The following is a 20,615-nucleotide window of genomic DNA, read 5'->3' as shown; positions in this document are numbered from 1 at the left end:
GAATGTCGAACCGACAGATGGGGTTCGTCCCTGAGAACCAATCGCTTCCGACTTCTTAGAAAAGGCCAATGAAAATTGGCGAATGAAATTTGCATGCCGGACTCCTCCCCCGGATATCCGGGTATATAAGGGAGACGGCGTGCCTCATTCATTCACCTTAGTTCTGAGGAGCCTGAGACCTCTCACGACTGCTGCAGTGGACAGCACGTGTTGTGGCAAGGAGGACACAATGTCTCGTTCCCTCCATCAGGGAACCGAGGTTACAACCGTAACCGTGACGTTCCCTTTCTGTCGGTCTCTCAACGTTGTGTCGAACCGACAGATGGGGTTCCAATGGAAAACGCCATAACACTGTGCCCTGTCACAATCTTAACGAAGCGACGGTGACTGGCTTGGGCGTGTCAGCCGTGAGCGCTACCGCGAAATTGTAACCTACCAGTGGGTAGGTAGGGGGTCCCAGAGCTTTCATGAAAGATGGGAAGGCCCCTACCTTCGGCCTCACAGGCGGCGGCCTTGTTTCTCTAACAGCAAGAAGCCGCCCGGAACCATAAAGGCCACTGGGTAAGCGCTACTTCCTCAAGCGGGGGATGCGCTATAGAGACCACTTCCTACTGCAGGGAGGAGACTAGTGGAGATACCAACATGGTCTCACCGACGGGGGAGAACTCATGGGAAGAAAGTGCGGACTGAAGGAGTTAACCGCGAGGTGGAGGTCCACCTTTGGAGGTCATGGGTTACCAAGGTGGGAACCAGCATGAGGATACATCAGATGGAACCGCCCTGCTGGGGGGTTGCAACGTCTGGTAGCACTAGGTTCGGTTAGAGCTATGTTGCGAATAACTCAGGTGATACCCGGCCTAAGGGGCAGGGCTGCTCTGCCCAGCCCGCCCACAGGAGGTGCTTGCTTAGTGATGGATGGAGTGCCTGTTCTTCACCCAGTGGGGGAAGAAGGGAGGCTAGTAGTACGCTGACCCCCTTAGTAGAAAGGGGGGGAAGGTACTGTCATAGGCGTACACCCTACCGGTCGCCGGTCTTGCCTGATGCCCGCAAGACTCGAGCTGACCGGTTTTACGCAAAGATGATGGGTGTAGCCCAACCCGCAGCTCTGCAGATGTCTGCCAGAGAGGCGCCTCGAGCCAGTGCCCACGAGGAGGCTGTACTCCGTGTGGAGAGAGCTCTCACCCAGTGGGTGTAGGCGATCTTAGGACAGGTACGCCATAGTGACGGCGTCCATGATCCATTGCGCCAATCTCTGTTTGAGACAGCCCTCCCTGCTGATCTCCAAAACAGACAAAGAGCTGCTCAGAGCTTCTGCGGCTCTGCGTGCGGTCCAAGCATAGGCGCAATGCGCGTACTGGGCACAACACGGATGGGGTTGGGTCTTCCTCCCCGGTGGGGAGCGCCTGTAAATTCACCACCTGGTGTCTCGGGGGAGTGGTGGGAACTTTGGGCACGTAGCCGGGCCGGGTCTCAGGATAGCGTGAGAATAACCGGGCCCGAGTTCTAGGCAATCTGTGGACACGGAGAATGCTTGTAGGTCCGCTACCCTCTTGAGCATCCTCCCGAGAGCCGTCTTCATCGTGAAGTGAGAAAGAGCGGCATCTCCGAGGGGCTCCAGGACCGCATCAAGGTCGTAAGAGGGTACGGAGCATGGGTGAGGTGGTAGCCTTTCCGCGCCCCCATGAACCACATGATCAGGTTGTGCTGTCCTAGAGACTACCAGCAACTGGGTCGTGATGAGCGGCAACAGCGGCTACATACACGTTCAGTGTGGAAGGGGAGAGATTATTCTCGAGTCTCTGGAAGGACCGCACCCCCTTGATCAAGCAACTCCGCGGGTCTTCGAGAAGAGCACCAGGATGAGAAGAGGCACCACTATAGGCGTATAGTCGCCTAGTGGCCAGGGCCCTAGCCTGAGTAGTGGTCTTAACCGCCGCAGGGGTTAGGCCACTCAGGATCTCCTCGTTCCGTCCAGGGGCCAGACATGGAGGTTCCAGAGGTCTAGCCCGTGATGCTATAACGTGCCCTTCCCCTGGGAAAGCAGGTCCTTCGTCAGGGGAATCGGCCAGGGGGGAGCTGCCGTCAAGAGCATTAGCTCCGAGAACCAAGTCCGGTTGGGCCAGTATGGCGCAACTAGTACACTTGATGCTCCTCTTCCCTGACCTTGCACAGGGTCTGTGCAATGAGGCTCACTGGGGGAAAGACGTACTTCCGCTTGTCCCACGGCCATCTGTGCGCTAGAGCATCCATGCCAAGGCAGGGAGTACCTTAGCGGGCAATGGGTGGTGTCCAGGGAGGCGAAGGGGTCTACCTGAGCCCGCCCGGACTGTACCCAATGAGCTGGCTACACGGCGGTGGAGTTGCCACTCTCCGCGAGGCGTCAACTGACGAGAGAGCACATCGGCTGTCTGGTTCAGGTCACCTGGGATATGTGTGGCTCGCAGGGATCTGCTCACCTGCGGACTCCACAGGAGGAGGCGTCGGGCGAGTCGTGTTAGCTGCCATAAGCGAACGCCACCCTGGCGGTTAAAAATGCTACGGCAGTTGTGCTGTCCGACCGGACCAGCACATTCTTGTTCTGCACGAGAGGTTGTAACCCCTTCAGTGCGGGTAGCACATCCAACAACTCTAGGCAATTTGATATGCCTGCGCAGGCGGGGGCCCGTCCATCGCCCCGACACTGCGTGCCCATTGCACACGGCACCCCAACCCTGCAGGGAGGCATCTGTCGACCCTGACGTGTCTCGCCTGCCCGAGAGGGACCCCCGTCCATAGAAAGGTCATTGAAGACCAAGGGGTTAGGGTGCGTCGGCAGAAAAGCGTAATCACCATCCGCCTGCTGCCGGTGTGCCATGCTCTCCAGGGAACTCGACTCTGTAGCCAGTGTTGGAGCGGTCTCATGTGCATCAACCTGAGGGGTATCACCACCGTCGAGGATGCCATGTACCCAGGAGCCTCCTCCCGCTGACTGCTTGAAATATTCCAAGCAGTTCAACACTGACTGAGCGCAGTCGCGCTGTAATGGAGACAGAATTGAGTTCCATACCAAAAAAGAGTATGCTCTGCACAGAGGAGAGCTTGCTCCTTTTCGGTTGACCTGTGGTCCCAATCGATCTAGGTGCCGAAGCACTAGGTCCCTGTGTGTACATAACAGATCTCACGAGTGTGTCAAATGAGCCAGTCGTCGAGATAGTTTAGTACCCGCACACCTCTCTCCCTGAGGGGAGTGAGGGCGGCTTCCACGATCTTCGTGAAGACTCGTGGGGACAGGGACAGACCGAAGGGGAGGACTCTGTACTAATATGCCTGACCCTCGAAAGCGAACCGTAGGAACGGGCGATGACGAGGGAGAATGAGACATGAGAGTAAGCGTCCTTCAGGTCGATTGCCATGAATCCATCTTGACATCTGATAGATGCCAGGATGCGCTTCTGCGTGAGCATCCTGAATGGCAGCTTGAGTAGGTGCCTGTTCAGGGTACGCAGATCTAGCGACCCCCGCTCTTTTGGGGACGATGAAGTACGGGCTGTAAACCCCGTTGAACATCTCGGCTAGAGAGACGAGCACGATCGCTTCCTCACCAGAGGGGTGGCGACCTCGGCCCGAAGTACGGGGCATCCTTGCCTCTGCTGAGGTTAAGAGGATGCCCCGAAACTTGAGCGGGCGTCCGGGGAGTTGGATCGCGTAGCCGAGACGGACCGTATCCCGTAGTTACCGTGACGGTTTGGGAAGCTCTTGTCAGGCTCCCAGGGACCGACAGGGAGGCTAGGGGTACGTTCTGCTTCATCGACCTCCCGGGGGTGGTTCGATGGCTGGCAGTACGGATCCCTCGCCGTGGGGGGGACCCCCGGGGAGGAGATCGGCTCTGCAGTTTGACCTGTCTGGCAATGATGTAGCACAACGCACCATCGAATGAGAGTGCTTAGGCTGATGATTATCCTCGACATTGGGTCTTGCCGCAACGTCGAGTTGCTGAACACCGTCGTGTAGAGGGTGAGAGCGGCTGTGATAATACCCAGACGATGTTGTGGCACAAAGCACCGTCGATTGAGAGTGCTTAGGCTGCTGATTATCCTCGACATTGGGTCTCGTTGTGACGCAACGTCGAGTTGCCGAACACCGTCGTGTAGAGGGTGAGAGCGGCTGTGATAAACGCCCAGAGAGGGAGAAAACTTTTAGAAAGGTATTCTCGATCTCCCTGGGGTCTTCCCATGAGGGCCGCTTTGGCTTTCGCCGCGGCTGCTGACGTGGTGGTGGTCTCCTCTTCGATGTCTCGAAGAGGACCAGGGCTGCTGGGAAGCAGACGGTGCACGGGATCTCGGCAGCCAGAGGGTGGTCGAGTCGCGGCTGGGGAGGACATACTTGATATCCTCTGTCTGCTCCCTAACTGTCGAACTAGACAGTATCACCAAACAGCCCCCCTTTGCGAGATGGGTGCAGCGAGAAAGCGGACTTTCTCAGTGTTACTCACCTGTGCAAGGTTCAGCCAGAGGTGTCTCTCCTGGACCACAAGTGTGGACATCGCCGACCCAGGGCCCGCGCGATCACCTTGTTCGCCCGAGAGCGAGGTCGGTGAAGCCGCGGAGTTCCTGCATAATCGCTGGGTCGGTCTTACCCTCGTGGAGCTCTCTCCGCGCATTGGCCTGCAGGATGGCCATAGCGTGGAGAGAGGGGACAGCTTGGCCCGCAGCAGAGTAAGCTCTCGACACCCCAGATGCCGAAAAGCCTACGTGCTTTGGACGGGAGTCTAGGTCGAGCCCCTGGGGACATCGACGTATCCTCTAGCTGCCCCACCATCGAGGGAAGAAAGGGTGATGGAACTAGTTGACGTGTATGCGCCGAAGGGGGCATTCCAGGTCGTACTAGGTTCCTCATGCACTTCCGGGAGAACACAGCACTAAGGGCGAGTGCGGCTTGGAGCCGCTCTCAAGCCCGATGTACCGTGTATCCAGCCGCGAGAGTTGGGAGAGGCAGTGCGGTGCACCGCAACCCAATGCCGGCGGCCCGGGAAAGCATGGCTGACATTTCAACGTCCGCTTCTTCCTGATCTCGACCCCCCGAGGGAGGGAGCTTCAAGGAATCGTCGGAGTCTGATGCCAGTAAGTCACCCTCCGATGCAGCAACAGACATCTCATCATCACGTACCGTGTCCAATACGTGATTTGAGGAATAAGACGGCGGACCGTCTCATGGGGAACAGTCAGACGAGCAAGACGAGGTGCGAACGGTCCGCGAGCCAGTGGTTGATGGATTAGCGCTCACAGTAATCCTCATATCACCCCCGCTGCTCGCCATAGCGGGCGGCAGGGCCGTAGTCCTGCCGCCACGGAACGGGGAGCAAACGAGGTGGTGGCTGAGTCCCGTGGGAACACAGCCACCCGTGATGCAACGTCTGAATCGTCAACCGCCCGCAGTGCGGGCAGGACGTATCCACAACATCTGCCCCAGCGTACTGGAAGGGACAGTCCGCTGCACCATGTTGTAGAGCCGGCAGTCTTGTAGCGAAGTCTGTTGATCACGAGCGAAGGCTCCGAAGAACAAAAGGTGAATGAATGAGGCACGCAGTCTCCCTTATATACCCGGATATCCGGGGGCGGAGTCCGGCACCCAGCAGGTGCAGCCGACGTCCAGTCCGGTGCAGCCGGCGCCCAGTCCGGTGCAGCCGGTGCCCAGTCCAGTGCAGCCGGTGTCCAGTCCCATGTCCAGTCCCATGGCCAGTCCCGTGTCCAGTCCCGTGTCTAGTCCCGCGTCCAGTCCGGTGGTCCAGCCGGCATCCAGTCCGGTGGTCCAGCCGGCGTCCAGTCTGGTGATCCAGCCGGCGTCCAGTCCGGTGCAGCCGGCCTTCCAGCCGGAGCCCAACCTTGCCCCATTGATCCTTCACGGTCCCCCCCAGGACTTCCTCCCCTAAGTCCCCCAGGACTCCGCGCCCTTGAGCGCAGCCGGGGACTAAGACTGTTCCCCCTTCTCCCCACCCCCATGGACTGCCCCCTGTGAGCCCTTGTTTGGTTTTTGGTTTGGTTATTTTTATTTTCCCACCCAAGTCCCATTGTTGTTTTGTCTTGTCTGCCCCTGATTTTGTTCTCCATTGTCTCTGTCTCAGTCTACCCTGTCTCGTTAGTCTACCCCTTGGTGAACACCTGGGGGTGTTCATTAAAGGGGGGGCTTCTGTCATGGCTCTGCTTCACTTAGTCATGATTTTCTTGGTCCTGTAGCAGAGCCATGACAAAGCCATGAGTCGTGACATCTGATGAACAAAGAGAAAGATATCTGGAAGAATGCTTGTAACCAAACAGTACTTGGCCACCATTGACTATCATAGTAGGAAAAATGACAAAGATTGTCAAAAGTGCCCCAGAACTGTTTGATTTCCTAAATTCTTCAAAATATCTTCTGTGTTCAACAAAACAAAGAAATTTACAAATCATTTTCTCCAACTATAGTAGTCAATGGTGGCCAAGAACTGTTTGGTTACAAGCATTCTTCCAAATATCTTTCTGTGTTCATCAGAAGAACAAAGAAACGTATACAAATTTATACAGTAAATGAAGACAGAATTTTCATTTTTGAGTGAACTGTCCCTTTAAAGCCTGGACTTTAATAAAGTAAGGAACAAGTTTTTAGTTTTCCACCTGAACAATGCAATAATATCACTATTTTTAGATTTCTGTACCTTAACTTGTCATTTTACCACCCCCTGCCAACAAAGGTGCTACCGAATCAGTTGAAGAACCTGATGGCACCACTGTCACTCTCTCATATGTCCTACACGCCTGTATTAGAGGTTTACTGCAGTTTGACATAATATGAGACAAGCTGGTAGCACTGAGGCAACATGAAGCGCAATGGTAGTGACAGGGGAGTTTGTCATGGCTGGAAAAGCATCTTCATTAGAGCAGCCTCCTCACTTTCAAACCACAGTGAATCTGTCACACTCAGGGAACGCTGAAAAATCAACACAACAGCCCCTCCGCACACAAAATCATGCCACCGACTCTCTGCTGTGTACCTTCAGCGCACGTGCACACCTCCGGCACATTCATAGCTAAAAGATTAAAAAATGGTGGACAGATAGAGAGATCAACACAAGAACAGATCACACCAGCTTAAAGTCCTGATAAAACCACATATTCTGAAAATGTAGGGCTGTAGAGCGGCCGGGCTTGTTTTCCTACATGCAAACGAGGAGCTGTTTTGAGATTTGAGTTTTCAACAATCTAGCTATATACAAAATTTGACTCTCAAAATAGCCCCACCTCTAAATAAAAGGGACATTCTATTGAGGTAGATGTCCCGGATCTTGGAAACAGGATTACAACCTTTAAACCATATACATCTTTTGTAACATATTGTTTCATAGACTTTACCAGATGTTTTGGAATACACACAGTATGGCTTTAATGCCTAATGGTTGGATTAAACCAGTATGGGGATTAGTATGAAGCAAATTACACCCCGGTTACCGATTCGTTCCAAAATGCCAATTACAGATTTGCACTGACTTATTTGTGGCTCACATTAGTTTGCATATTCCTAGTCACATACGCAGAGTGCCGACAACCAGCACTTATTCTGGCATGCCCTTCAGCCCAGATAGTTCACGTTATCTGAGATGTAGCCAAACAGAAAAAGACCACGGAAATATTATCACCAGCCAGATATTCAAGGAGCGCTTCATCCCCTTTTGTCCTAAGAATCCCAGATATTAAACACAACCTCGTATAAATGTGAAAAAAGGAATACATACAGTTGTGTTCCAGCCAGCTCGACTACCTCATTTACCCAGCATGCCCGCTGAGCGGACTTCACTCCGCCCCTCAATTTCCTATCAATAAAGAGTGCTACAGCTCATAATGCTGTGCCTTTGAAAAAAGGCATGGGTTTAAATGTTCCTCTACCTATCTCACCCCCCCTCCATTCCAGCCAACAGAGGGGCCGTAAAGGGGTCCGGGCAGTGCAGTTGTGCCAGATTTGTCTGGCCATGCCCAGTTCAGATGCATTAATCCAAACTCTCATTCTCTGCAATTTCCACACTTCCTTCCTGTGCTGCGCCCTGCCTGTGCTGTCCTGTGCTGCTTCTTCCTCCAACCTTGAGCCTCATCTGAGGAACTGAGGCACACAAGCCAAATAGATGAGAAATTTATCTTCCTCATAAAAAAGAGCCAGACTGCTGCAGGGCTTGCTGAGTAAATCCAAGAGATTTCCCTTCCTCTAACACATAATTAAATTGAGTTGTGTTAGAGCGCACATTAAACTGCATATCTCTCCCACTTCCCCCTCCTCGCGTTTCACAGGACAATGTGTGGCGTTAACTGATCTCAACTGTCTGCTCGCATAAGCCTGATACCAAATCAAAACCGTGATGCTCCTAGCACTTAAAAAAAAGATAGAGGACTGCACGTAAGCCCCTGTTTTATCAGACGAGACGTACGTATGATTGCCGCTGATTCTCAAGCATGCACTGGATGCATCTAACACGCTGTGCACAAAAGGATTACGCTGTCACACCCCCGGGTGCTTGCAATCAAGGCTGTGTTTATTGCATCAGGAAGATTTATTTTTATTGAGCTGCTCATTAGCAGGGTTTAATCAGAGCGCTATCTTATGACTGTTCTAACACTGATATCACATCACTCATCAGCGGCCCGAGAAAAAGCAAACAAACTCGCATCTTACTGTTCTGAAACTCTGAGATTCTTCTCCATCACACACAGGCATGACAATGTGATTGGATCATGTGAAATCCCCATGTAGGATTATTGCACTTTCTATTTGATTTTTTGACTGTGTCATTACTACGTGTCTCTCATTTAAACTTAAAGAGCACATAACATGAGATCATGAAAATCATATTTCATGCAGTGTGTAATGTTGGCGTGTTTGAAAGTAAGCAGTCTGCCAAGTTGTAAATCCGAAGGTGAATGAATAACAAAGCTATTGCCTTGGAAAAAAGGCAGTCGACTCTGAATCACGCAAACGAGTCGTCCCTAACCGATTCGCGAACCGCCGCGGATGTACGTCACTACATATAGTCCCCGCCTACGTTTTGCTAGGACTGCCCACGAAAACTTCACTCTTCTCCCCCAAACACTGTAGCTCGTGAGCCTCATTCGCGGTAGACCAATCACAGCAGACTAGACCATCTGACCAATCAAGTCAGACTAGGCTAGCGGAAAGGAGGGGATTAGACAGATGAATCGCGGAACGCATCATTTGAGAGTCAGTCAAGAAGTAAGGTAAGAATAACTGCCTATTATTACGAAATAATAGTGTTTTTACACCTTCTATGTAAATAAACTTGTTGTTGGACACTCCATAAAGCAAAGTAGGACCTTAAAAATCCCTAGTTATGTACTCTTTAATAGCAAATCAAGCTGGTAAATTTGATCCATTTGCATGAATCAGTTCAATCTGTTTTTTTATGATTTAAAAAAATGTATTGTGGCATCTCTCAAAAATCGCAGTTGTCGTATTAAAATATAATAAATATTTTAGTTAAAATATATGTGTAAAAAATGCTTTTCACTACTATGTACTATATGTATGGCTGTTTTAATTCAAGTAATTTTTTTAAACACATAAATAAATCAACACGTATTCTAAATCATATTTTTTTGTTATCATCTAACCTCAAAGGAATAGTTCTGGGAATTCTGTCATCATTTACTCTTTTGTATGGACACAAAAGCAATGCAAGTCAATGGGTACCGCCATTGCCAGTCACCAACATTTTTCAAAATATCTTCTTTTGTGTTCTGCAGAAGAAAGAACGTCATACAAGTTTGAAATGACAAAAGGGTAAAAAGGGAGTAAATGATAATAAATTTTCATTTTTGGGTGAACTATCCCTTTAAAAACAAACATGTAATGCAGGCATCTGTTAAGAATGCCTAAAGAAAGGCATTTCTGAGGGAATATGCTCCGTAATGGTGCTAATTAAAGCGAATAAATAAAATCCCCATTCTCACAGTGTGGATCAGGATAAGCCATCACAGAAGGGCACTTAGACGTCATTCTCCCCGGGCGTCCTCTGGTAAAGCAGAGGGTTCTGCTAGGGCTGGCAGGGCAGGAGAGCATGTAAAAGCCAAGCCAAAGCCAAGCAAGAACAGACAGAGCCGGAAAACCAGAGGCGCAACCTCATACCTCTCCTGTCCTCTAAAGAAACCCAGCATCCCTGCTCATCCTTCTTCATGTCAGGCGGGAGTCAAGGGTTCTCCTACATAAAAACACTTATCTGCGCATGAAGAGGAGTAAAAGGAAACGACAGGGAGAAATTAATGATGTAATAAACTGATTGATAGCCAATAGAAGTATATGACCACTGCCCTCAGAGATCCCATCTGTCACGACGAGAACAGAGCCAAAATGACACAGGCTACATAACACATGCTGGCTTTATATCGATTAACTCTCTCAGGCCCGAGCGGGGAAAACACACCGAGGCTTAATCGCAAGGTAAAGACAAGTGTCTCATAGCTGCCAAGTGTGCTTCACTATTACAGTCTTTCCCCGACAACCGCAAACACAGCGAGCATTTATCATCATTATGACTAGGTGTCTAGGATGAGTCAAACTTTGCTTTAAACTGCTGGATAAACCACACAAACAGATAAACAATAACAACACGGATAAGTTGATTGTAGTTGATTTGATACTTGGAAAATTACTTTCCATACACTGAAGTAAAACAACGTCATTGCCGTAATTACCATGGTAACAAACAAGAGTCTCCACAATGCAAATCTGAGAGCTTTGCAGAAGCTTTAGCTGAGTACATCATCTTTAATTTATTACTCCAAATCCTTCAAAAGACAAATTAAAAAGGAGGAACAAATCAGTGGTACACACTAATCCTCAAGTCTTTTTCAAGAGAAGAGATTGAACTTCAATTTGATTGGTATTTTGGTATTTTGTCGGATAGAGACGGAAAAAATCATTTCAGATTCCGGTCCTAAAAATACCAGACCATGTTAAGTGCAAATGCGCCTGCGACTAAATCTATACATAGAGAGAAGCTGAGCTGGCTACTACAGAGGATTAGGAGCCGCACTACAATGCTTCTCCCCATCAGCGTTTTGTGTATCTAAAATGGAAATCCTGATAAAAGTATCAGGGCATGGGTCACGTACAGCCCGCCACTCGCTCGCTGACTCCGCCTGTCGCACGCGCCAGGTTTGGAGTGTATATTGGTGACCCCATCGACTCCAGTATGTTCTTTACGTGACGAACTCTGGGTTTATTGGCCGAGTGCGGATCGGCGTAAAGCACCATCTTATTCTGGCCCACTTCACCACCTGCGCGGCAGACCTGGGCCCAGTCGAACCACTCCAACACACCACTTATTCCTGAACATGGTGAAAGTTTTTCAGCGAGCGTGCGAGGCGAAGAAAAGTGATGTGTAATGAAGAGGCGAGATGAAAGAAAGTAAACAGAAACAGAACAGAAGCCCCCCTAAACACTTCTCACATATTTGAGGTCATGTAATACCTGTATGCATTTGAACTAAGCAATACTTTATGTGGAGCTGCAATTATAATATATAAATAAAGATCCACAACTACTTGATTTTTGAAATCTGTAATTGTGCACATTCTGAGCAGACAGAGATGTGAAATGCGATCACAACATGTCAAACTATTCACCTGAATAGACACCACACCTCAATCACAAACACACCTGAAGTTAAATTAAGAGAAACCGTTAACTTCATACTCAATTTAAACAGGAATTTTATTCACATTACTTCAATCTCATAACTGGATCACGCTGAGTGGACCAAATGGACCAGTTCCTCCAGTCAACGCTGTGCCATCCCCGCAGAGAGCTCAGAAAACCACAGGGACACTGAGAGATCAAAAAGGTCATTATGCACCCACTCATGCCAAATATCTGCTCTCTTATTCCCAATCCAAATCTGCTCACTCTCAGAAGAAGCCCTGCTGGTGTGCACTGGGCCAGGCGGAGTGTGAACGGCCGCAGGCTGTTTGGGCATTAGAGCAGGTTTGCGGGGTTAAGCACGTTTGCATGAGCGTCTTTCTGCACAGCACCGTCTAAGGGTCCACTGGCAAAAGCCTCTGTGCACCACTGGATCTAAAAACATGGTTACACATGTGAATAAAAATTATTAGGTTTACTTTAGTATGTAAAAAATACAGTAAATGTCTTATTTAAAACAGAGGCACAGCACAACAACATTAATATGCAGCATGTATTCCTTCTAAACCACTTATACTTGGGCACATATTTAATTAAAGGTGTTACACATTCTAAAATGAGATAAAGGAGACATGATTTATGTCATGTCCATGATTATAAAATAACTGCTGTTCAGATTAGTACTTATAGGCACACAGGGAGCCATGGATGCACCTGCAAAATATTTCAGGTGCATCAGAGAGTCCCGGGCAAATACTTTAAAATTGAATTCTGAGGTACGATTTAAGATCGCAGTGCCCTAATCTTGTTTCCACAAAGAGAAGGACTTATGGGTCAGATATGTAATGAAATTGGAATGTGATGGAAAGTTGATCTCTCATAAAGAAAGGATGATGTGACTCCGCCCACAGCCCTCAGCTCTGACTGGGATTAATAACTCTAGGGATTTCCCCCCAAACGCCACTTCTCAATATCAAAACCACCTTCAGTTTCTCATAACTGCCCAAATTAAACAGTAGTTCTGAATTTCACAACCTGGCCTCTCGTTGACAATAACAGTGGTGGAAAGTAAGTCTTTTAATTTGCTAACACCGTAAATAGGCTATTGTGATTTAGCGTTAGAAGTCGACATCCGTCAAAGATTATAAAAGGAGCAGAAAAGGGTATGTTAAAAGATGTCCCCTGCTGAGACTCACCATCAGCTCAACTGCACCTATAGTGACATTAGTGTTCGGCCTGGGGCACAATCACTGGTGGATACAGCCACAACTGTCAACATGCATTCACAACTCAAACCAGTACTGTGTGCTAGCTTTCTCCCCATCATAGAGTATATCATAAGTAGGTAACATATCTTTGTCATAATGTGTGAAGATAAAATTCCATATGGGATTGTTGGCAAAGGTCATTTGTAGCACAGCTAATGAGGGCAGATGAAGGTGATGTTAGAATTACCTGGTCATTGTAAGGCTATACAACCCTTTAATGTGTCATCTGAAGAAAACAAAATATCGAAGAGAGAGAAAAAAAAAACACAATTTAGAGAATGATCCATTAAAACAGGGGTCAATAAGGTGATTTCAATTTTTTGTTTGCATCTATCAGGTTATTTATTACAGCGTTTCTCAAATTGGGGGCCCCAAGATGGATCTAGGGGAGCCACAGATTTTGTGGCATTTTATGAATTATATTTATATATTTTAAGCAATCAAACATCAGAAAAGACCACCAACCAAAATAATTGATGTTCCAGCATTGTATAACTGAATATGTTTTTGGTTCAATTAAAATTCTAAGTTTAAGATTATAAGTCTTTATTTGGGGGGCCGCAAAGCGATGTACCCTACACAAAGGGGGCCTTACAACGAAAACGTTTGAGAACAACGGCCTTACAAAAATAAAACGTTTTTATTCCTGAGCAAATAATTTGGAATAATAATTTCTGAAAAATAAATTACATGAGACTTAACGACAAATATGGTAACTCACCCTGAATATTGTTGTAGAAAAAAAGTGTAGTAAAGTCTAAAATTCTAAAAACGTATAAACCATTTATAAAATAATCCCCTATAACTATAAAATATTTTAAAGTTTTTTTTTTTACAAATTAGGCTTGTTTAAGATGTAAGGTAAACATTCTACTATTTCATACTCAATGGTTACACCAATTTGACATTTTAGTCATTTAATATATTTTTAATTTTTGACTACAAAAATTTGAGAAAAAAAAATATCATAAAATGTAGAGACATAGCACATCTATTTATTTATGAATATGTCTTTTAAAAAGGAAAACCGCTTGCCCGATCAATGCTTAATTTTGATATGACATCTACATACAGTGGCAAGAAAGTATGTGAACCTTTTGGAATTTCATTGTTTTCTGAATAAATTTGTCATAAAATGTGATCTGATTTTCATCCAAGTCAAGGGTATTGACAAACATTATGTGTCTAACAAAAATAACAAAAAAATTCTGATCTTTCATGTCTTTTTTGAATGTTGAATGAGTGTGTTCAATATGGCAGTGGAAAAAGTAAGTGAACCCTTAGAATTAACTGGTTGACCCCCCTTGGCAGCAATAACCTCAACCAGGCGCTTCCTGTAGCTGTGGATCAGACCTGCACATCGTTGAGGAGGAATTTTAGCCCATTCTTCCTGGCAGAACTGCTTTAGCTCGGTCATATTCTTTGGACGTCTCCCTCTTCAAGTCAATCCATAGCATCTCTATTGGGTTGAGGTCTGGGCTCTGACTTGGCCACTCAAAAGGCGGATTTTGTTTTTCTGAAGCCATTCTGTTGTGGACTTGCTCCGGTGTTTTGGGTCGTTGTCCTGTTGCATCACCCACCTTCTACACAGTTTCAGCTGACATACAGACATTCTCACATTATCCTGAAGAATTGTCTGATATACGTACTTGGGAATTCATCTTCCCCTCAATGATTCCAAACTGGCCAGGCCCTGATGCAGCAAAGCAGGCCCAAATCATGATGTTTCCTCCACCATACTTTACAGTTGGGATGATGTTTTCATGATGATATGCCGTGCCCTTTCTACGCCAGATGTAGTGCTGTGTGTTTTTTCCAAATAGTTCAATCTTAGCTTCATCGGTCCACAAAACATTTTGCCAATACCGCTGTGGAGTGTCAATGTGCTCTTTTGCAAACTTCAGGCGTGCAGCAATGATCTTTTTAGTAAGCAGTGGTGTCCTGCCGTGGATACCCTGCTTATTCAGTGTTTTATGTATTGTAGACTCATGAACAGAGATGTTAGCAAGTTCCAATGATGCCTTCAAATCTTTGGCTGTCATTCGGGGGTTGTTCCTTTACCTCATTGATGAGTCTTCGTTGTGCTCTTGGTGTCATTTTGACTGGGCGCCCACTTCTTGGTAGAGTAGCAACAGTCCCAAAGTGTCTCCATTTGTAGATTGTTTGCCAAACTGTAGACTGGTGAATTTCTAAAGTCTTTGAAATAACTTTGTAACCCTTGCCAGCTTTATGTAAATCAACAATTCTTGACCGTCGATCCTCTGACCGTTCTTTTTGGCGAGGCATGGCTCACGTAAGCGTGTTCTTCTTGTGCAGCGCAAACTCCAAAAGTTTGAGGGTTTTTTATCAGTCAAAGTAGCTGTAGTCCACACCTCCAAACTTATTATCTTAACGAGACTCCAGGTGTGCTAAAACCTGACTCCAATTAGCTTTTTTGAGGTCATTAACTCAAGGGTTCACATACTTTTTCCACAAGCACTACGAGTTTGTTTGGTTGTTCTCAATAAAGACATGAAAGATCAAAAAAAGTTGTGTTATTATTTTAGACACATTTTATTTGTCAATACCCTTGACTTAGATGAAGATCAGATCACATTTTATGACAAATTTATTCAGAAAACCATGAAATTCCAAAAGGTTCACATACTTTTTCTTGCCACTGTATAAAAAGAGAACTGGAGGTTGCTGGTAGTTTCACTACACCCACAACAAGGGATTTCCATCAAAAATAAAAGAAGAACAGCAAAAATATGAAACATGCAAACAGTCTTATTGAATCAAATGGACTAAATTACTTAAAGATGCATTTGCTCTCCTGTTACAAGGTTAGTGCAAAACCACACTGGATATTTAAAAGAACATTTACTACTAATTAGCAAACGGAAAGGATTTAGCATTTAAAGGTGTGTATTTGTTACAAAAGCACAAAATAAACAAATTTGTAGAAATGCTCTGTATTGTTTTCCTGTTATTATTTTGATCTTACTTCCGCTGACACACCTGAGACATCTCCTGCCACATCCACAGACTGCTCCACAACAGATGTGAAAGTTTACAACTTCTCTTCTTTATTTCAAACACAGCTGTCGCCCACAAGAGACATATTTATTCATCACTGCCAGAATAAACTCAGCTTTTTCAAATATATTGAAAGAATAACTATAATCTAAATATGCCCTAGTTTAATTCCCATTCTTTGAAGTCACATCAAAGTTGTTTTTTCTCTATAAACTCACAATCAATCAACAAAAACGCCAACAAATCTGCTGTTGAGGGAGATCTGCTGAAATGCTGCAAAAGATGCACGCACTGCCAAGTAACATTCCTTCAAAGGGCCTTGATGGCTATGGCAACAGCATGATCTTCCATAACCAAGCCATGAGTTGACCTGTGATACATGCACAAGACACAAGCCAAAAAACTCCCAGAATTCTCCCTGCTGTGGAAGCACCAGCCTGCCAGAGGAAGCCACCGTTCTGACGACATCACATGCGCAATGTGGCCAACGGTTCACACAGCTACCAGCAGGTTAGCTAAAAATAAACAGACTCCTGACAGAAAAGGGGGTTTGATACATTCTAAAAAGTGCTGAGCGGTTTCTACCCATGGTTGGGTAACAACAACCCCACATATGTCATTTACAACACAACCCCAAATTGGTTTTGTTCATATTTTACCCAACCATGGATTGAAAACAAACCAGCATTTTTTAGAGAGTAGAAGAACATTCTTTTATGTCGAATAATGTATGGTTGCACAATTTTAATGCATATCTTCAAAACCTTACAACTTGCATAAGAGTTTTATAAAAGGATAAATCTATATGTGAGATATGAATATAGAATCACCAAAAACAGAGAAGCTTGCTAAGGGAGTCTCGAGAGACATTGGCTTCCGGAGAAACAAAACAGGTTCATTTCTTTAACCACCAAACTGTGGCTTTCAGTAGTTTCTGGTGAAGACGCTGCAAGTATTTGAAATAATAATCCATTCAGAAACAAACACATACTTAAATGGGAGAGACTCAGTCATTGTTTTAAACAAAAAAGCCCTAAAAACTCGCAAATCCGCAGAGAAGCCTTTGATGATAAGCTGTGCTCAAGTGAGGTTTTGTCACCTTTAATATCTTCATTATACAGCAGGGCAGTTTTATTTCTCTACCTTGAAATTATCTCAATATTTGAGGCTTTTCTGAGTTCAGAGACTTTTAACAGAGAGGGATATTGGAGCAGAATAAAACTGGGAATGCTAATTATTCAGACTCTCTCCCTCTCATTAATTATTAATCAGAAGATAAAGCCTAATCCACAGACAATAAGGACAGTGATGACTGAGGTATACTTTCAGCTCACACTCGGAGAAAGACTTCAGATACAAGTTCAAAAGAAGCCATCCTCTAGCTAGAATTGTGGATGAAGCAGAAAAAGAAACAGAACATTGTTTTAAATCAACATAATTGACAAGTAGTGAGCTATACATGTCGCATTTTTGATGGACATTAAATGTGTCAAATTTCTAACAATTTATGAGTTAATCTGATTTATGCTTTATACAGCTTCATGTATAAAGATGCTCTGGGTTTAACAGAGAAAAAATATCCTCTGATGGCACTATTCCACTATTGTTTTAAATGCTTCTTGGTGGGTCCGTTTCAACAGCCTTTTTTATGCAAAAGCAAAGGACATTTATCTTTGCACAATGCTGCATGCCTGTATTACACAGCAGCTACAAAATGAGGAATACCAGTGTTGCAGACAACAAAAGCACATTTTGTTATCAGACAGGTGATACATGCCTCAGTGGGCTGTGGATGAAACAGAGGGCATATTCCCATTCCCACACAAGGGCTGCTCTTTACAAAGGTGTGACAGATTAGCAAGAAACACAACTAAACTCAATGCTGGCCCCTTAATACATGTGCATCAATCAAACCCTTTTACTGTACATATGTCAATTATTATTATTAGAAAATCAATATTTTTTATTATCGGTCATGTTTTATTTTAACAGTATAGTCCTCCTACAGTACAGTATAGTCCTCCTGATGCTCTAATTCAGGAATCAGATAGTTCCCAAGTCCCTGGCTATGTAGGTCACTTGATAATCAGAAATGCCAAGCTATATTGAATTGAATAATAGAGCATGGAATAAAGCAAAATGCCTTTTCCCCACAATCTTGATGCTTTATATACACTAATGTTAAAAAAACTGCTGTTTTGCGTGGAAAAGCAACAAGAAAAGTTTGTTTTTTATGTTTTTTATCAAATCCTGCATCATATCAAATCAAAGCAAACAACAGATTTTCAAAATAAACAAAAGATTTTCACTTTTTCATCAACTTTTTTTAAAGGTTTACAAACGATTGCAGACTCTGTGCTGCTAGTCTTTCACTAAAGGGTGTCCTCTAGATAGAAATGAGTGTAACAAGGGCTCTGCATTGTTACTTTAAATAAAACAAGCATTGAGAAGGAATAATGCTGGATTGTTTCCTACTTCTACAGACAGATTAGACAATGGTTGAACTTTACAGCAGCAGTTCACCTATGTCAGGATTTACATATAGGCAATTCATCACATGTCTCTAAACCTAGTAGTAAAATGTCTTCTTAAAAAGAATGCTCAATGCTCAAAACAACTCAGTGCAACCTCATAGGAAATGCTCAGCTAAGGAGCTTATTTAATAACACTGAAATAAATTATACGTATGATCAAATAAAATACAGTACTAGATGGGTAGTGTTAAGTTTCCAGCCATATATCTGACAAGAGTGGTATATTGTATTTCTGTCTATTTAAAACAAATTAATGAATATGACTAAAATGATAAACATCTCTGGATGGTTTTTGTTAGCATAAACAACAGCAACATCAGATTTTAGTGGCAATCAAGATAAGGTGGTTGGTCAAGGAGAGGAAGGCAATCTTTCATTAAAGGATTTCCACGGGAAGTCCTACCTGGTGCACTGAACTGGCTGCTTCCTAGGGTGGTCGGCCTGGTTTTCCCATTGTTTACAGGTGGAGAAAACATCTACAGGAAGACACACAAACATTTCTAATGAATACAAAGTATTTTTTAAACTAAGACCTTTTGGAGCTAGATATATTAATACTTTACTGATCCCAGGGAGAAATTTAATTAAAATGTTCATACTGACTCCCAGATGAATAGAAATAAAGATAAAATAAAAACTATAATAAACAGACATTTATATATATATATATATATATAAATATATATATACATATTATAAATGACTTTATAATGAATAACAGATTTTTAGCAATGAGTGACATAATGACAACAGTTGGAGGAGAGCTGTTTAAAAGGTATGAAAAGAATTGATGGTTGTCTTACCGCGCTGAAATCCAGCAAATCACTCAGCTCCTTATCCGTCCCGATAGCGGCAATCCGCTGCTGAGGGTTCATCCTTACGATCCTTTACTAAACCTACAAAACACAAACATCATTCCCCTCAATCTGAGAGCGTGCTGTATCTTTATGCTAGCCAACACAGTTTATGCAAATGACATCTGTGAACATCCGCAGTTTGACATTTGCTAAACATTCCCATCTGCAGCGTAACTTTTTGCTATTCTAAAACCTTTAAACTACAAGGGCGATCGAAGAATTTTGTTGCCCTTTACGAAACCCAATTCAAATAGTAATGAATAATCCTAAATCGAGACAGCATACCCAAAGACCTCCTCTCCCCACCATTATTGGCAGCATGGGATAAGGTAACTATTGCAATCGCATGACAAGTGACATAATAAAATCAGGTTGTACTTTGCTGTAATAAACAGGCCTAATAGGTTTTTGTGATGACCAAACGTGGACATGTTGAGAAAGACGCTGTGCTCGATGGTGTCACCACACATGGACCCGCAGCATCATTTTTCAACTGAATGTGTTTGATTCCTCAATGCGCCAATGATACAATGTTTTAAAAGTCATGATGAGCTCATAATAAACACACGCGCTGTCAAAACATCTGACACGCCGCACTTTTGTTGTTACATTACAGGAGAATGGTCACTTTACCAACATGCTGCTTTCCTCGGTTGGTAATTGTCAGTTACCCTATTGATAATAAATGTGCGAATTCACCAGCACGTAAGCGAAAATCCACCACGAGAGCTGATATTAAAAACATTTAAACACAATAAATGAATAAAGCGACATCCTTCTAAAGTGTTTAAGCGAATGCCAACCCCTAAAGCTCCAAAATCGGCTCCCGTCTTTTCTTCTATCCCAACTTCTTTCACCCAGTCCGAAACCTCTCAAAAAACTCTGGGCAATATTTTACCTCTGCCGTAATAAATCCAACTAGGGCGATCTGGTGTGCCAGTGACGGCGTATGTTTCCTTGTTTCGCGTTTGAAAGACAATGAAATCGTTCTCTTTCGCGATTGTATTTTGCAAATATCCACTATGTAACTTGCGAGTTTCCCTTAGGCAGACATTTTTGCTTGGCGATAGCCAAAGCGCAGAGATGACGTTAAAAATTGTATCCTTCCGCGAGCGCTCGTGTCCTTGACTGTTCCACAACGGTGCGGATGGATATGGTGAGTGGCAAAACCCTGACACACAACCTTGCTGGGGAGAAAAGGACCACTGGAGCGCCTCCTAAAATCAGTTTGGTTTACCTCTCATGTTCAGCCACACAAATGTCGTTGGATTGGGAGTTTAGGTATT

At 44.9% G+C, this 20,615-nt stretch overlaps 1 protein-coding gene across 8 annotated transcripts in view; it reads right to left on the bottom strand.

The window, feature by feature from the left end:
• tcf12 (transcription factor 12) overlaps positions 1–20,417 on the bottom strand; it is a 95,277-nt gene extending 74,860 nt beyond the window's left edge. For 5 of the 8 annotated variants that reach the window (XM_057359552.1, XM_057359404.1, XM_057359320.1 and 2 more), the window contains exons 1-3: positions 20,228–20,416; positions 19,276–19,368; positions 18,876–18,948 (exon numbers count right to left, since the gene is read on the bottom strand). In XM_057359552.1, the coding sequence (XP_057215535.1) occupies positions 18,876–18,948; positions 19,276–19,347 (145 nt within the window). In that variant the 5' untranslated portion in view covers positions 19,348–19,368; positions 20,228–20,416. The other 3 variants (XM_057359243.1, XM_057359102.1, XM_057359165.1) reach the window with 2 other exon arrangements.
• Positions 20,418–20,615: the final 198 nt, after the last annotated feature.

This window comes from Triplophysa rosa, linkage group LG1, assembly GCF_024868665.1.
Source record: "Triplophysa rosa linkage group LG1, Trosa_1v2, whole genome shotgun sequence".
Lineage (NCBI taxonomy): Eukaryota > Metazoa > Chordata > Actinopteri > Cypriniformes > Nemacheilidae > Triplophysa > Triplophysa rosa.
Note: the sequence above shows the minus strand (reverse complement) of the source record. Positions and strands in the feature narration are given on the sequence as shown.